The sequence below is a fragment of the Ilyonectria robusta genome, assembly GCF_021365365.1.
Source record: "Ilyonectria robusta strain PMI_751 chromosome Unknown BGZ61scaffold_15, whole genome shotgun sequence".
In the NCBI taxonomy this organism is placed as follows: Eukaryota; Fungi; Ascomycota; class Sordariomycetes; order Hypocreales; family Nectriaceae; genus Ilyonectria; species Ilyonectria robusta.
This window is the reverse complement of record NW_025764449.1, coordinates 168003-181648: the sequence shown is the minus strand read 5'-3', so window position 1 is coordinate 181648 and position 13646 is coordinate 168003. Positions and strand designations below refer to the sequence as shown.

Sequence of the window (13646 nt, the reverse complement as noted above, 5' to 3'; positions counted from 1 at the left end):
GCACTCGCTGATTATACGAGCAGACCAGTGGGGTAAGTTGGATTTAATTGCAGGGTTATATTGGACTGTTGAGCTCTAGTTTAAGGTTCGCCTTGGGTCAGGGGGTTGAGATTTGAAGCAGCTTTAGAGTTTACTTCATTCATTTCGGAACTCGGCGTACGCGCTACAGGGATAGATCAGTATTATGATTGGGCTGGCGGGTTGTATAATATCTCACGAGGCAGTTACACGCGGACGAGCCGCGTGGCTGGGTGACATCGAGGCGCCAAGCAGGGCGACGGGTCGGTTGGGTAGAGCGAGAACTCAAGCACAGTGGGTCGAGCTGTGTTCGATCGTGAGCTTTATAGATGACCGTGGCAGGAGTATAGAGCCTATCGCAGAGACGGTGGTGATGACGACGACGATAGTGGTTTGGACGCGGGAGATTGTCTTTCATAGGCATGTCTTCTACTTCTCGGCCTAGTAAGTCAGGCGACAGGTTTATACGTAGTAGTATTCCATACGCATGAGAACCCACAAAGGCATCTTATGACCTTGCTAGGTTGAGATGGCGGTGAGTGGGTGTGGAGCCGAGCCGGCTTCTCGGAATGACCTCAGGATTCGCGAGGCCGAAGACCCGAACGAGATGACGTTTGAAGCCGCGTAGCACTTCCAGAAGCAGCTGCGGGACTATCATTTAAGATGGAGTATGACAAGGAACATGGCCCTGAGTGTGGCATGCCAAGGCTTATGTGGCTCGACGACGGGAAGACCCTGCGGTACGTGGGGCATAAAGCGAGTGAGAATAGATGTCGCAAGGTCTAAATCGTCAGTAACATGCCAAGTAATAGACCTTAGAGGTGGCTGAAAAACGTCGCAAGTATCGATTCTTCTACAATTCCAAGCTCTGGAACAAGGCCTCTGTACTAACAGGGTGACCGAGAAACTCCTCCAGCATTTCCAACTCATCCCGGCTTCCGCCATATTGAAGAATTCCACGGCGGTACTTTTCCCAGGCCGCCTGACTGCCGGGATCCTTCGCAAATGTCGTCTGGAAAATGTCCGCGGCAAAGACGTGTGCTCTGCCGAAGACACCTAGTCAGCCTGTGCGTATAATCGGATTAATGAGTGATGGGGGTCTCACGCTAAATAGGAATAGTATCCTGCATCGTATCCAGAGAACAGATGGCCGAAATCCGTGTGCGGGTGCCCGCGATCTTGAGGTTCGGGGTTCGTTAAGAAGGTGTATTTCTCCATCAGGTCGTTGTACATGCTTCCTGGATTGAGGCTGTAGCATTCTTCGTGGCTCGATACATGATGAACAGCCATATCAAATTGGGATAGTGCCCTGGATCCAAATGTCAGCCCAGCGCCTCTGGTCAGGCGCATCCGACCTGTTGCTTGGGGGAAACACTCACAACTGGCGCAGATACCATAGCGCTCTATTATGCTTCCGACTACGAACCAACCCATCTAATAGCTCGTTGGGGATCTGTTCTGGCGGTACTTCTTCGCCAGGGTGATTCTTTTGCCAATTTCGCAAAAGCTCCAGGTCCAGTTTTGTAAAATGGCAACTCATGCGCTTAAGCGCATCCTTCATCCAGCACCAATTCTCCAACATCACGCTGGGAGCTTCCGCAAAATCAGGAGGCGATCTGTGGCCGTGGAATGCGACGTATGAAGTCCGAGAGACAAGGTCATGTATGCCGTGCCCAAGTTCTGGACGATCCGAGTTAGCGAACTGAGGTCGCACATCGCTTTACCAATAATGGAGTCTCTACCGTGAAAAAGAGTAACCACCTCATGATGCTTAAGTAAAGCACAACCTGAATCAGTTGGGCGGGGGAATCCGCACATGAGGATTGTTGCAGGATACACTCTGGTGCCATCATCTTTGAGATAACTCTGATCACATCGGTTAGTCTCATTATCTGATACACGGTAATCACAACCTTAGTCATGATTGTTATCAGTTAGAAGAACTTACGCATTGAAGGTTGACATTTTGTGCGCCTGGATATTTATTCGGTCGCCATAGCAGATCCATGTAGAGATATCCAACAAATCCACTCTTTGTCGCCTCATTCTCGTCCCAAACACTCCATACCTCGACATCCTCGTGCCACCGAAAACCATCCAGAGCCTCCGAGGGGACTGGGATGAAACGGATTTGGAGACAGGAGGTGAACAGGTCCAACATTGCTGTGACCGTGTAACTTAGAGGAAAGTACTCGGATATTTTGACATGATCCACCTGAAAGACTTCCAGAGCAATCCGACTGTAGAATGCGAAGTCCCAAGGAGGCATGGAGTTTGGGTAATCCTGTGGATAGTCGGTATTCTCAGTCAGGTACTTCCTTTTCACTTCCAGTAATGATTGCATCTCGCTTTCGCCTTGTGGCAATAATGTGTCTGCGAGTTGGCTGAAGAAGTTGATCACCCAATCTGTAGTTTTCGCAACGCGATTCTCCAGCCTGAATGATGCATGGCTGCCATACCCAAGTAGACGCGCATTTTGATCGCGCTTTGTGATGACGTCCTTGAACAAATCGAGATTCTCCGGCAGCTTGTAGGCATCGGATACATACATCCTCTTGCGCGTCAGAGGATTCCTGGCGTTTTTCATAATGCTTTCGAAATTGGCCCTTTGATGGGGGATGAACCTCATTGTCTCTTGATCTGGATTCATGCCTTCTTCAAAACGAGAGATATCTTGAGAGGACAACCCGTCTAGCGCTTCGAGTGAGCACCATATGCCCCCATTCTCTTCGCGAACGTTGCGATTGTACTGGCGCCTCAGATTGTCAATTTCATTTCGACGATCTAGATAACGCTTTATGTCACCCTCGTCAAGCGAGCCGTGCCCAGAGCGCGAGAAATCTTTGATTAGCTTGTCTAGATACTTGGATGCCTCAAAATCCAAGGGCTCATCCTTATCGTTGACCGCTTTGATGAGTGTGAAGAGGTCCGTTCTGGCGGTGAATTCAGCGTCGCACTCACTCATGAGCCTGACAGCCTCTTCAGAAGCCTCCCTCGCTGCCTTGTCTGGCGAGGCATAGCGCAGCATCGTCATGACTTGGAGATCGCCTTGAGTGCGATTGTCCACGTCAATGAGCGGTTTGATAACATTGTCAAAACAAGCGATTGAAGGGACGACGTTTTTGGGTATCGAATTACGAACTTCACGGAGTTCTGCCAAGATCTTTTTCGTATTCGGAATAATCTTCTCTGCGGGTATCAGCCGGGGAAGCGGCTGAGGCGGGATGGAGGTCATGTTAGGGAGGCGGTTCTAGGTGTCGGCCGTCTCAGCGCAACAAGTCGGAAGCATTGGAGTCGATTCAGCAGATTCCAAGTCAAAAAAGCGAGTTAATGCAGTAATATATACATGATGATGCGATAAGAAACGCCAGACAGGGAAGGTGGGTAGAGCGTGCTGCATGACGTGACATCGTATGAGCTCCTGCAGAGGCCCGCTAACTTGATTCATCAAAACCGTCTTTCAAGTTCATTTTCCATCACAGCAAAAGCTGATTGGAAGAGATACGTCCGACGCACTTCCATCATTTCATTTAAGTAATATATCACGCTTCATGTACACCATGCACGCCCGTCTTAATATTTGTCAGAGCCTAGCAGCAAATCCCTCCTCTCTTGACTTAACCGGTAACCCGGCGTGACGAGCCGGGCATCTCGTTGTCGAACAATTGGGATTATCAAGACATCAGAAGCTTGTTGCTCTGAAATTAAATGTCAGTCATGGGCCTTTTGTTCCTTATCACGTGGTCCATAAGCAAGATAACCTTGGGGTTGGTATGTTGCGTTATCTTCGTGGAATGGAACATCCCAACCTATTTCCCATTGGCAAAGTTCAAGTTAAGGGCGTTGGGATCGATTATCTGTGACAGACGAGCAGAAATGTAGTGATCTATAGGCTCAAGCTGACCACAGGCACATAATAAAATTCTGGAAAGGAAGCACGGAATGATAGGGCAATAGGGCCATGGTAGACTAGGTTCAGGGGCCGCCCTATAGGGAAGAGCTCGCAGTGAGTTATCCCATCATTCCCCTTGTTTCTTCCTCGATACAAATCTTTGAGATCGCCCCTTTGCATACTTCTTGCCCTGCGCAGATGCTCACAACGATTGTGGCTGACCATGTTCGGGCAAACAAAGGTCCATCAAATTGAAAGGAAACCCGTTTCCTCGTACGCCAGGGCCATCACCAACCCTGGATAACAGAACTTGGCTACCAGAACATGGCAGACGGCCGATGCTCCGCTCTCTTTTCAAGACGTGGACAAAAGACCCACACTGTCTTATGTTACGTAAAAACAGCTTTACAGCTTCTGTATCTGCGCTGGTTGCTCCTCTATCTGTGTTGGTTGTCCCCTGCCACCAGGATTGCATGGCGGGTACCCGCGGGATTTACAGTGGACTAGGCGGTATGCAGATGGACCACAATTAGGATCGGATTCAATGGCCGTGATCTTTGATGCAGCACCGCAATGGAAGCCGATTGGTGCAGAAACATTCTTCTAGGGTCCAGTCAAAGAGACAACGGTTGAAGCGTTTCTTGGCGTTGGCGGATATCACTCAGGTGGCATTCCGAGTGGACTTGACTCACCCTACTTCAATGGATCAAGCTCTTCTGGGAAGATCCACTCGACGTCACTCCCCCCCTCAATCCTGACTCTTAGGCCGATCCTCGGGGCTGAGTACTGTGTTCTGTCACTTTCTACGACTCTCTAAGCCAAGGATGGGAACCCCCATTGTTCCCAGCGTTCCCGGCTTAGTGTCGATCAGTAACAGTAAGTTTTCAACCGTCTTTTCATTGAGACATTTATCACCACACAATCGGATGTGATTTCTCTTCATCAGTGGTCTACCCAATTTCCTCTCAGGCAAGCTCTATTCTCACTCCCCTTCTTAAAGCCTTTGAAAATACATTGTGCTATTCCACCATCTCTGTGCCTTCCCATACCGCTATTGTCATACCAACTCTGTCGACTTGTGCGAAATGGCCCGTATCCTTATAACAGGCTCCACAGATGGCTTTGGCCTCGAAGCTGCCCGTCAGCTAGTTCAGCGCAACCACACCGTCTATCTTCATGCACGAAATCAAGAGCGTGCAGATGACGCCATGGCGAAATGTCCCGGAGCTGCCGGCGTGCTGATTGCGGACTTGACAACCATAGCAGAGACGCACAAGCTGGCCGAGGAAGCAAACGCGATTGGTGCCTTCGACGCCGTTATTCTCAATGCCGGATTGCTTTACGGCCCGTTCCGCAAGACGCCGGATACTGGCATGCCAGCCATGGTCTTCGTTAACGTCGTCGCACCCTATATCCTCGCTTGTCTCCTCAAACGACCCAAGCGTCTTGTCTTTATCGCTTCTATCCTACATCGAGAAGCCAACACGAACGTCAAGGATATTTTCTGGTTGGAGCGTGGGGAAAAAGAGTTCCAGGATTTCTCAGCATACTGCGATTCGAAGTTTCATGTTGTGCTTCTTGCCAATGCAGTGGCAAGGCGGTTCGATGACGTCTCGGTCACGGCTGTGCATCCTGGATGGGTTCCTACCAAGCTTGCAGGTCAAGATGCTCCCGGCAAGTTGGAGGATGGTGTCGAGACATACGTCATGCTGGCCGAAGGTGATTACGATCAAAGTCTCACCGGTGTCTATTTTGACCCCAAAAGGAAGATGGGCGAACCTCTTGCAGTAACAGCGGACCAAGATTTGCAGGAAGCCGTCGTCAAGGCTTGCGAGGATGTCACCGGCCTTAAGCTGGTAGCCTCCCAATCATAGTCGGCGGACATGTTCAAACATCGCATTCTATAACATCTTCTCTATCTTATGCATGACTTTCTATAGTGTGCTCTGGTCGTCTGGAGAGGAAGCGGATTGGATGATCAGGTCGCCTGGTATGAGGTGAACTCAGAAAACACTCCTCATACAACTCGGCTTCTGGAGAGTCAACCCAGAAATTTATTGGGCAAAGACTCGCTCCGTCAACCACCGCCCTGCGTCAATAAAAGACTGCTCCGCCGCGGGCTTTGCCAAGTTCGCCGCTTTACCTCTCTTCAGCCACCAATGCGTAAAAGTGTGTTCCGCATCTTTCGCCATCGTCCACTTTATTTTCCCTCCGTCTCTCTCGAATGATTGTTGTTCGCTCTCCAGTGGTGGCTGGTGGGAGCCCGCCAGCTGCACCATCATTCTCTTGAGTTCATCTCCCAGCATATCATACTCTGCAGAAATCCCATATATCCACTCTGGTAAGACCTCTCTCTTTGCATAGAGTATACTGAGGAGCGGGTCTCTTTGATCAGTGCCGGTTGGCAGATACACGTTGTTGAAGATGGGTGCCACCGCCGCAAGTCTATCAATATCCTCAGGACGGTTGTAGGCGCGGGAGGCGAGTTTGTAAGCATAGTCAACACTCCAGTCGACAGGGGCGAACCACATGACTGCGGCCTTAATTTTGCCCTGAAGAGCCGGTAACTGAGATGCTGAAAGGGCGAGATTGCCACCCGCACTGAAGCCGCCGATGGCGACGCGAGAGTGGTCAATTGGAAGAGTACTATCGGCAAGAATAGCAAGCATGACGGCGGCTACATCCTCTGTGGGTGTAGGAAAGGTGCTCCATGGTGCGAGAGAGTAGTCGATGCTGATGACAAGTAGATTGAAGTTGTTGGAGAAGAATACGCAGAACTCATCGTCGTGTTCCGGGGTACCGAAGGCGAAGCCGCCACCATGTATGTTGATGTATACTGGTAGAGTCTCGCCGGATTGGTAGGACTTGGGGTAGAAGAACCGGTGTGTGAGCTTCGGTCTGCAAATATAGGCCTTGGAGAATGCTGGGCTGCCGCTAAACTTGGGTGCGAAACCGAGTATGACAAGTAGCCTCCGGAGAGACCAGCCGACTGTCAGGAAGGCCTTGATGACACAGATTGCCACGAGGTATTGCAGCTTTGTGAAAGAGGGGAGAGGCTCCCATAGGAGAGGCGGTAACTCCGTCTGCTCCATGTCGAAGTGGAGTTTGCGCGAGGCGGTTGCTGAGCGTAGTGAGGAACAACGTGTTCAAAGAATTTTATCAAGGAGGAGCAAGTGTTTTTACACACAAGGAGCAACTAAGACTAATTTCTGAGGACAACGGTGTGTGAGTCAGAAGTCATAGGGATGGAAACGCATCCAATTTTTTTTTTCCTTCGTAGAGAGCCGCCATATTACGTGGCGCTGTGTCTTGACGAACCACTCGTTGAAAGATGAGTCAGCTGTCACGTGACGTATGAAATCTCGTGATTCTGTAAGTAAAATCTGACAATCTATGTTAGTAGGTTTGGCACAGTAAAATATATAAGTACCGATGGAAAGAGACTCTGTATCATTAAGCATCCGATAGGTTGATATTATAACGTTGGTCAGAAGGGGGGTCTGATAGCTCCTCTTCCGGCCGGTCCGGATGATCGGAAGAAGCAAGGATCAATATTATCATTGTTGAATTTGAACATAACGGATCCATCACTCTTACTCAGATCTATTTGCAGCAGCCTAGGGGCCAGTCCTTCACAATTACAGCCAGGCTTCGACATCATAATCTGGAGAGCGAACCACAACTAGAAATGTAGCTGAGTCAGTCTCTAATACCCCGCTTCGCCGCAGCCTCTTCGCCGTCTTGTCGACGTCCGACTGCGAAGTGCAACTAATCAGCACCGTCGGCTGCGCAGTGTCCGTCGTGTTTCCGATCCTGTATGCCTCCACCAGGATTCTCGGTGTGAATTGGTACCGCGATCAGGGCGTCTATCACCTTCCTCACCTCGACCCACGAGGTGTGGTCCTTGGGCTGTAGCCGCCACACGACTTCGCCGTTGAACGAGCCGACACGCCCGTCCCGCACTGTGAGGTCGACATGGGAAAATCTCTTCGGTTTGCCAAACGAAAATCTTTTCAACAAGGTACCGGCCCTAAATATGAATCCCGCTCTCGGTTGGTCGTTGTATCCGGGGATAAACAGGTCAGTGACCATGCGCCGTGGCGAAGGGAGCTGACCGTCGTTATTGATGCCGCGTCGATCTCTGAACGTCGAAGGGTTGTGTGAAGTGATGGACATTTTGTCAATTAGGCCAAAGTAGCTTAGAATCAGGCCAAAGTAGTTTAGAACCGGTGCCAAGACTTCCATTTCACACATTGATGATTGCTAGTGTTGATAGGATATCACTTTTAGACAGCCAGGCCCAGGCAGTCAGGCAGAATCGTGGGGGGAACGGGGGTAATGATGCCCGAAGGTGGTGTCAGGACAGACGATACTAATGCTACGGCGACCAATGAACTTATCCAGGGATGCAGCTTTATGCTGTACCTGGTTCGCCTCGTTTGTTACATCCCAATGACCTGTCCTAACCGTATCGCTTCCAAGCCTCCATCATGTTACACTGCATCAGCTACAGCCACATGTCGCCCTTCAATTGGAAGGTTATTTGTAGCGAGCAAGAATATGCAGAACGGACGGAAATCCCTATTAATTACGGTACAGGCAGGTCCAGTACTGCTTTTTATGTTTTTAAGCGTTGTCTGTCCGTACGGCATGTCTCTCTCCTTTGTACCTACAATTGCCACAGTTGCTTATACCTACTGCCCTCGTTTGACAACTTATGTGATTATAGCTGCGCGAGTATGAACCTAAATACACCGCTTCAAGGTGCCCACATCCAAGATCCCTTCGGTCTGACTTTGGCGAATGAGTTATGGGGAGTCGAATACCCACCAGGCACAAAGTTGTCACGTCTCTCTTATGCTCTTGTCAGACAGGTGCTGACTCCGGACCTCCTTAGAAAAGACGACCGCCTAGATAGCTACATCCTGGCACTGGAAGACAAGCTGTGCGTGTTTAACCCGTCCTGGCATATAATCCGGAACTTTCAACACCTAGTCGATCTTGTTCAACTGCTAAAGGACACATGGGGAATGAAACGCGAGAGCCTCCTTCCTCACTTAGCAGCTTTCCAGCCGAAGGTCACTGCTCCAAATTTTGCCATCTCATTGAGACTTGATATATCTACTTGCGACTCCCCACTAACGTCGGCGTTCAGGACCAGAAGTTGTACACTTCGATAGATTTTGCCGTCCAAACCTGGCTGCTGCTTGGCTTTCACAATGGCGGCGAGAATAGGCCGCCGGGTGAGCTCATCTTCGACTGGCGGCCGCTCCAGAAGCTCGAAGAAGCTATCGTGGCCAACCTCTCTAGAGATGACCAGGAGGAACTGGAGCCAGACCGCCTGTTTTCCGACAATTTCAACCTTCGCGATATCCACGTACTCGGGGACTTTGTGATCCAGCCGACGGACAACATCCTCCAGCACTTGTCTGTACAGAAGTATCGGGGCAGGGAGTTCAGGGTGACGGTATTTGTCTTCTTCTACGCGTCAGCATTGAGGCTCTCGTGACATGTTTTAAAAGAGTTCGTACTTTTGTGGCCACTGTCTTCCGTTCGACAAGAAGTGCGTATACCTTAGTAGTTGAGCCATCACTAACCCGAAGACCACAGCAACCGCGTGCCCACCCCCTTTATAAACGAGACCCTGCGCACTTTGGCCTTGCTGCTCCCACCTCACGAGCCTGATGTCAATGATTGGTTTTCACATTATTCGGCCAAAATGCAGCGCAAAATGCAACGCACCCGGCGGCGAGGACGTCTGTTGGGTATCGATCCCCACGCGAGGCTGCAGCCGGGGGCCTCGCGACGCGTAGCCGACTACAACTACTGGCGCCCACGGCTGCTGGCCCTGGAGAAGGCATTCGCAGACTCATCGCCGCGGACGCTGAAGCAGTGGTGGCGCGACCGGCGGCGTACGCGTGACTGGGCCACCTTCTGGGTCGCCGCATTGGCGCTACTGCTGGCCCTGCTTTCCCTGCTCGCTGGCCTTGTGTCGACTGTGTTTGGGGCATTATCGTGGGAGGAGTCAAAGGTTGCAAACTCATACGCGAGCGGGGAGACCACCGTGACGCCGACTTCAAGCTGCTGCTGCTGCGGAGAATACTCCGGCAGTGACGGCGGCGAGACAATTATGGCGAGAAACTACACCTCTGCTACGGGGACGGTGACCGAGACGGACCATATCTTCACGCAGGTTGTGACGGTTACTGCATGGGTGACTACGACAAGGGCTTGGACTGTAACGGTTGTACACTCTAACTAGCTTGTTACCATATCAACCATGTTCCGAATGGGCGGTCTCCGTCCCTAAATCTTTCCAAAGCCAGCGCTGCCAGGAACCTTACTCTGGGCGACCTTCGCCTGAGTGGACCGAGCAATAGGCAGTCCTTTGAACTCTGACAAAAAGCCGGTGTCCTTACGGCTGAAGGCACCTGAAGAAGTATAGATGTTGCCTTGGCACACGCGACCCAGGAACTGCTGAGTAGCAGCAGCCGCAGTAGTGTCAGGGCAGCTGTTCAATTGACCCTTGAAGTCGCTTACAACAACTTCCTTCACATTCAGGAAGACGTTGCCCTCAAAGAGACCCTTGCCCGCTGTATCACCCTCGATGGCGTGTCCCTTGATGTCGGACCAGACGTTGTTCACGGCATGGAGAAGCGTGGTGGCAGAGAGCGCAGGGCCACGGCCGCTTGTGTGAGTGATGTAGTTGTCTGGGAAAAGTCAGCGAGAAATTTGGGTAATAACCATGCAGGGGAAAGCTTACTTTGGAGAGTAATCTGATCACCTTGACCAACCATTTCAATAGTCCAGTAATGGTACCCGTCACATCCCGCTGACCACTGAGTGTGACCGTCGATGTAGTTATTGGATAGAGTAATACCAGTGCTCTTATCGCGACCGAAGACGTAATGTTGGCGACCGAGAAGCGATGTCTGGGATAATCAGCAACGATTCAGGAAAGGTAAAGGAGCTTGAGCTTACAGTGCAGTGATCAATCCAGATCTTGCTTGTGCCAGAAAAGGTAAAAGCATCACCGCCCCAGACATACTGGGGGTTCAGTGTTGTAACATCTAAGTGGCGTGTTAGCACAGGAGGGTGTCTGGTATTAACAGGCTGACTTACGAATATTCTGGACAATAATATTCTTCACATTCACAAAGCGCAAGCCCTTCCCCTTGATAATACCCTTATTTCCGACTCCGATAATAGTCTTATCAGAGGCCACATTGATTCCCGACGTTCCAGCCTTATCATATACAACATCGGCTGGCGTCTGGCTGCCACACCAGTTGTTAGCAGCATTGATAGCTAGCTGACAGCCCTTGCCAGTTCCCCACGGAGCGCATCCCTTCTCTCGCACCGTGCCTTCGGAGCCAGTAAAGTCGTAGGTCTTATCGAGAACAATGACACGAGGTGTCTTATCGGTCAAATAGGTAACAAGCTCCTTGATGTTCTTTGGGGTCACAGGGGAAGCCGAGCCGCCACCGGAGACGCCCTGGGCAAAGCCTTGAGCGGCGCCAGAAACCTTCTGGCTGGCGGCAGAAGCCAACAGTGTGGTGAACACACTTAGCAAGAGAGTAAACTTCATTGTCGAGACGATAAGTGAGACCAGAGTCGAAGCGGAGGATAGTGACGAGCGAGAGGAGTTGACGGCCAAGAACCTTGGCGAAAATGTTCTCACTGTAACCTTAAATAAAAAGATCAAAATCGGGCAGAATGAAGGAGCCCGGATATTACTGCAGTACCTTTGGTGGATGTAAAGGGGAGTTAATTACCCGCTTGGGAGAAATTGTCCGAAAGCGGCAAGGTCTTTGTTTCAGCTAGCTACCGAATCTTGAATACGAGAGACTAGTCTGTGAGAACATTATCCCGCCAGTAGTAACATGAGAAGGCCCCTTTTGTTTCAGGTAACCGACTAATTAATTTCAATAGTCCGCCCGTGGCTCCGGGAGACAGGCAACATTTTTACAGCTTCGGTGACAAGCGGCAAAAACTATTCTTAAACCCTAGCATTGGAATCTCCATATGCTAGAGAGTAGACTGGAACCTGACGGAACATCCCCTAAATACCCCGTGCCCGGAGAGCAAAAGACCAATATATGACTCTAGGGTTGACTGAATGAAATTTACCTTGCCCGTGAGAACTAATCTCATGGAGCAAGAGCGCTAGACTATTTACAGTTCTAGGATTTTCTACTTGGTATCTTCTAGACGCCCTTTATTCTTTATTATCCGCTAACTAATCTTGTCTTCCTTGACTCTGTGTTAAAAGAATGCGTACTGTCCTACTAGTAATTCGGTGCTGTGCTATATTGTGGTGTTACTCAATAAAGTGAATTTAAGTAAGATAACCTTGATATAGAATAACAGCCACCTCCTAAAACCTTTACGTGTTATTCTTTAACGAAACTTTTTATCTCCAGATAATTTATAAATAATAGCATAATTTAAATAATTATTATAATATTATAAAGTCTTTATTATAAGAATAAGTAATAATAAGATGTTAATTATATTATAGTAACTATTAAAATAAATATTAAAATATAAGATTAAAAAGTTTAAATAATTTAGAACTTTTATCTTAATATTTACTTTCTAAAGTAGTATAACGTACTTAATAAGCGAGCGCCGCAGACAAGCAAGCGCCGCACTTTTCCATCCTACACCTAACTTTCTACTTTATCAAGCAAATCTCAACAACTCAATATACCTCAGCAAGATAATAAAGCTAAAACCCTTCTTGCCCTTCAAGCCCTTCAAAATAACCCAAAACTAAGTATCCGACACGCCGTATCGACATACGAAGTAGATGAGCGAAGGCTGCGTCGCCGATAGAAGGGTATTTAGTGTCGACGCGATACTATTCCCAATTTGCGTTAACTAACCGATCTAGAGGAATAGATTATTATTCAATTTATCCTCGACCTGGATTTGCAAGGATTTTCCCTGCGACTATATGGTATTGAAGAAATAGCTAATTAACTACTTGCTAATTATAATATATTATTTATTAGTAAGTATTAGGTTTTTAATTTTATTAGGTAATAACTAAAGCTTAAGATATATTTTTTTTATAAATATAATTATTAAAGGGCTAAATATAAAAATCTAATTATTATTTATAATTAGTTTTAATTTATAGAAAATATAATTATAAAATATAATATTAATTTAGCTAATATTTATAATTTTAATAAAATTGGCTTTATAATAAATATAATTATAAGTAGAATAATTATTATAAATATAAAAAGATATAGAAATTTAAAATTAGTATAATTTAGAAATTAAAAATAAGTTATAATTATTTAAATAATTAATATAAAAGGCTAGGCAATTTAGTTATTTATTATAATTATAAGCTAATATTATTTTACTAGCTAATATTAAAAAAGTAATTTCTTAGATAATTAGGCTATTATAATAACTTAAAATAACTAAATTAATAATAAGATAGATTTTAAGTAGCTTAAGTATTTTAATTAATATATAAAAAATTAATTAATTAGTTGCTATTATCTTTTAATTTTTAATAAATATAAAAATTATTATTTTATTAATTTTAAGAAATATTATAAGAAGAATTAAATTATTATATTTTATATATTATTTTATTTATTTTATTTATTTTAGCCTCTTAATATTAGATACTTTAAGCTATTTAAAATAGCTTATAATTAAGTAATTAAGCAATTAATTAGATATTCTATAATTTATATTTTAAAAATTAAGT

The 13646-nt window shown here is 47.3% G+C and overlaps 7 protein-coding genes across 7 annotated transcripts; 2 read left to right on the top strand and 5 right to left on the bottom strand.

Annotated features, from left to right (window-relative positions):
- Positions 1–840: 840 nt before the first annotated feature.
- On the bottom strand, positions 841–3345 carry BGZ61DRAFT_394147 (uncharacterized protein). The gene is made up of 5 exons (XM_046242886.1): positions 1967–3345; positions 1761–1884; positions 1398–1698; positions 1124–1327; positions 841–1061 (listed from the first exon to the last, which is right to left on the bottom strand). The coding sequence occupies exons 1-5, from the start codon at positions 3251–3253 to the stop codon at positions 872–874; spliced, it is 2106 nt and encodes a 701-aa protein (XP_046101789.1). The 5' UTR covers positions 3254–3345; the 3' UTR covers positions 841–871.
- A 433-nt stretch (positions 3346–3778) lies between these two features.
- Positions 3779–4210, bottom strand: BGZ61DRAFT_455366 (uncharacterized protein). Its single transcript, XM_046246369.1, has one exon. It carries the CDS (start codon positions 4133–4135, stop codon positions 3905–3907), a length of 231 nt encoding a protein of 76 aa, XP_046101788.1. The 5' UTR covers positions 4136–4210; the 3' UTR covers positions 3779–3904.
- A 785-nt stretch (positions 4211–4995) lies between these two features.
- On the top strand, positions 4996–5784 carry BGZ61DRAFT_357008 (putative short chain dehydrogenase/ reductase; the record flags this gene model as incomplete). The annotated part of the gene is made up of 1 exon (XM_046240838.1): positions 4996–5784. One exon carries the CDS (start codon positions 4996–4998, stop codon positions 5782–5784), a length of 789 nt encoding a protein of 262 aa, XP_046101787.1.
- Positions 5785–6069: 285 nt separating this feature from the next.
- On the bottom strand, positions 6070–6987 carry BGZ61DRAFT_310986 (alpha/beta hydrolase fold protein; the record flags this gene model as incomplete). The annotated part of the gene is made up of 1 exon (XM_046238808.1): positions 6070–6987. A coding segment is annotated over one exon (918 nt), but the record flags the coding sequence as incomplete, so codon positions are not given.
- Positions 6988–7392: 405 nt separating this feature from the next.
- On the bottom strand, positions 7393–8234 carry BGZ61DRAFT_590026 (uncharacterized protein). The gene has a single exon (XM_046256610.1). The coding sequence runs from the start codon at positions 8162–8164 to the stop codon at positions 7679–7681; it is 486 nt and encodes a 161-aa protein (XP_046101785.1). The 5' UTR covers positions 8165–8234; the 3' UTR covers positions 7393–7678.
- Positions 8235–8649: 415 nt separating this feature from the next.
- BGZ61DRAFT_534554 (uncharacterized protein) lies at positions 8650–10172 on the top strand (the record flags this gene model as incomplete). The annotated part of the gene is made up of 3 exons (XM_046254163.1): positions 8650–8988; positions 9066–9397; positions 9521–10172. The coding sequence occupies 3 exons, from the start codon at positions 8650–8652 to the stop codon at positions 10170–10172; spliced, it is 1323 nt and encodes a 440-aa protein (XP_046101784.1).
- Positions 10173–10216: 44 nt separating this feature from the next.
- On the bottom strand, positions 10217–11498 carry BGZ61DRAFT_357134 (pectin lyase fold/virulence factor; the record flags this gene model as incomplete). The annotated part of the gene is made up of 4 exons (XM_046240849.1): positions 10217–10620; positions 10674–10842; positions 10892–10980; positions 11033–11498. The coding sequence occupies 4 exons, from the start codon at positions 11496–11498 to the stop codon at positions 10217–10219; spliced, it is 1128 nt and encodes a 375-aa protein (XP_046101783.1).
- Positions 11499–13646: the final 2148 nt, after the last annotated feature.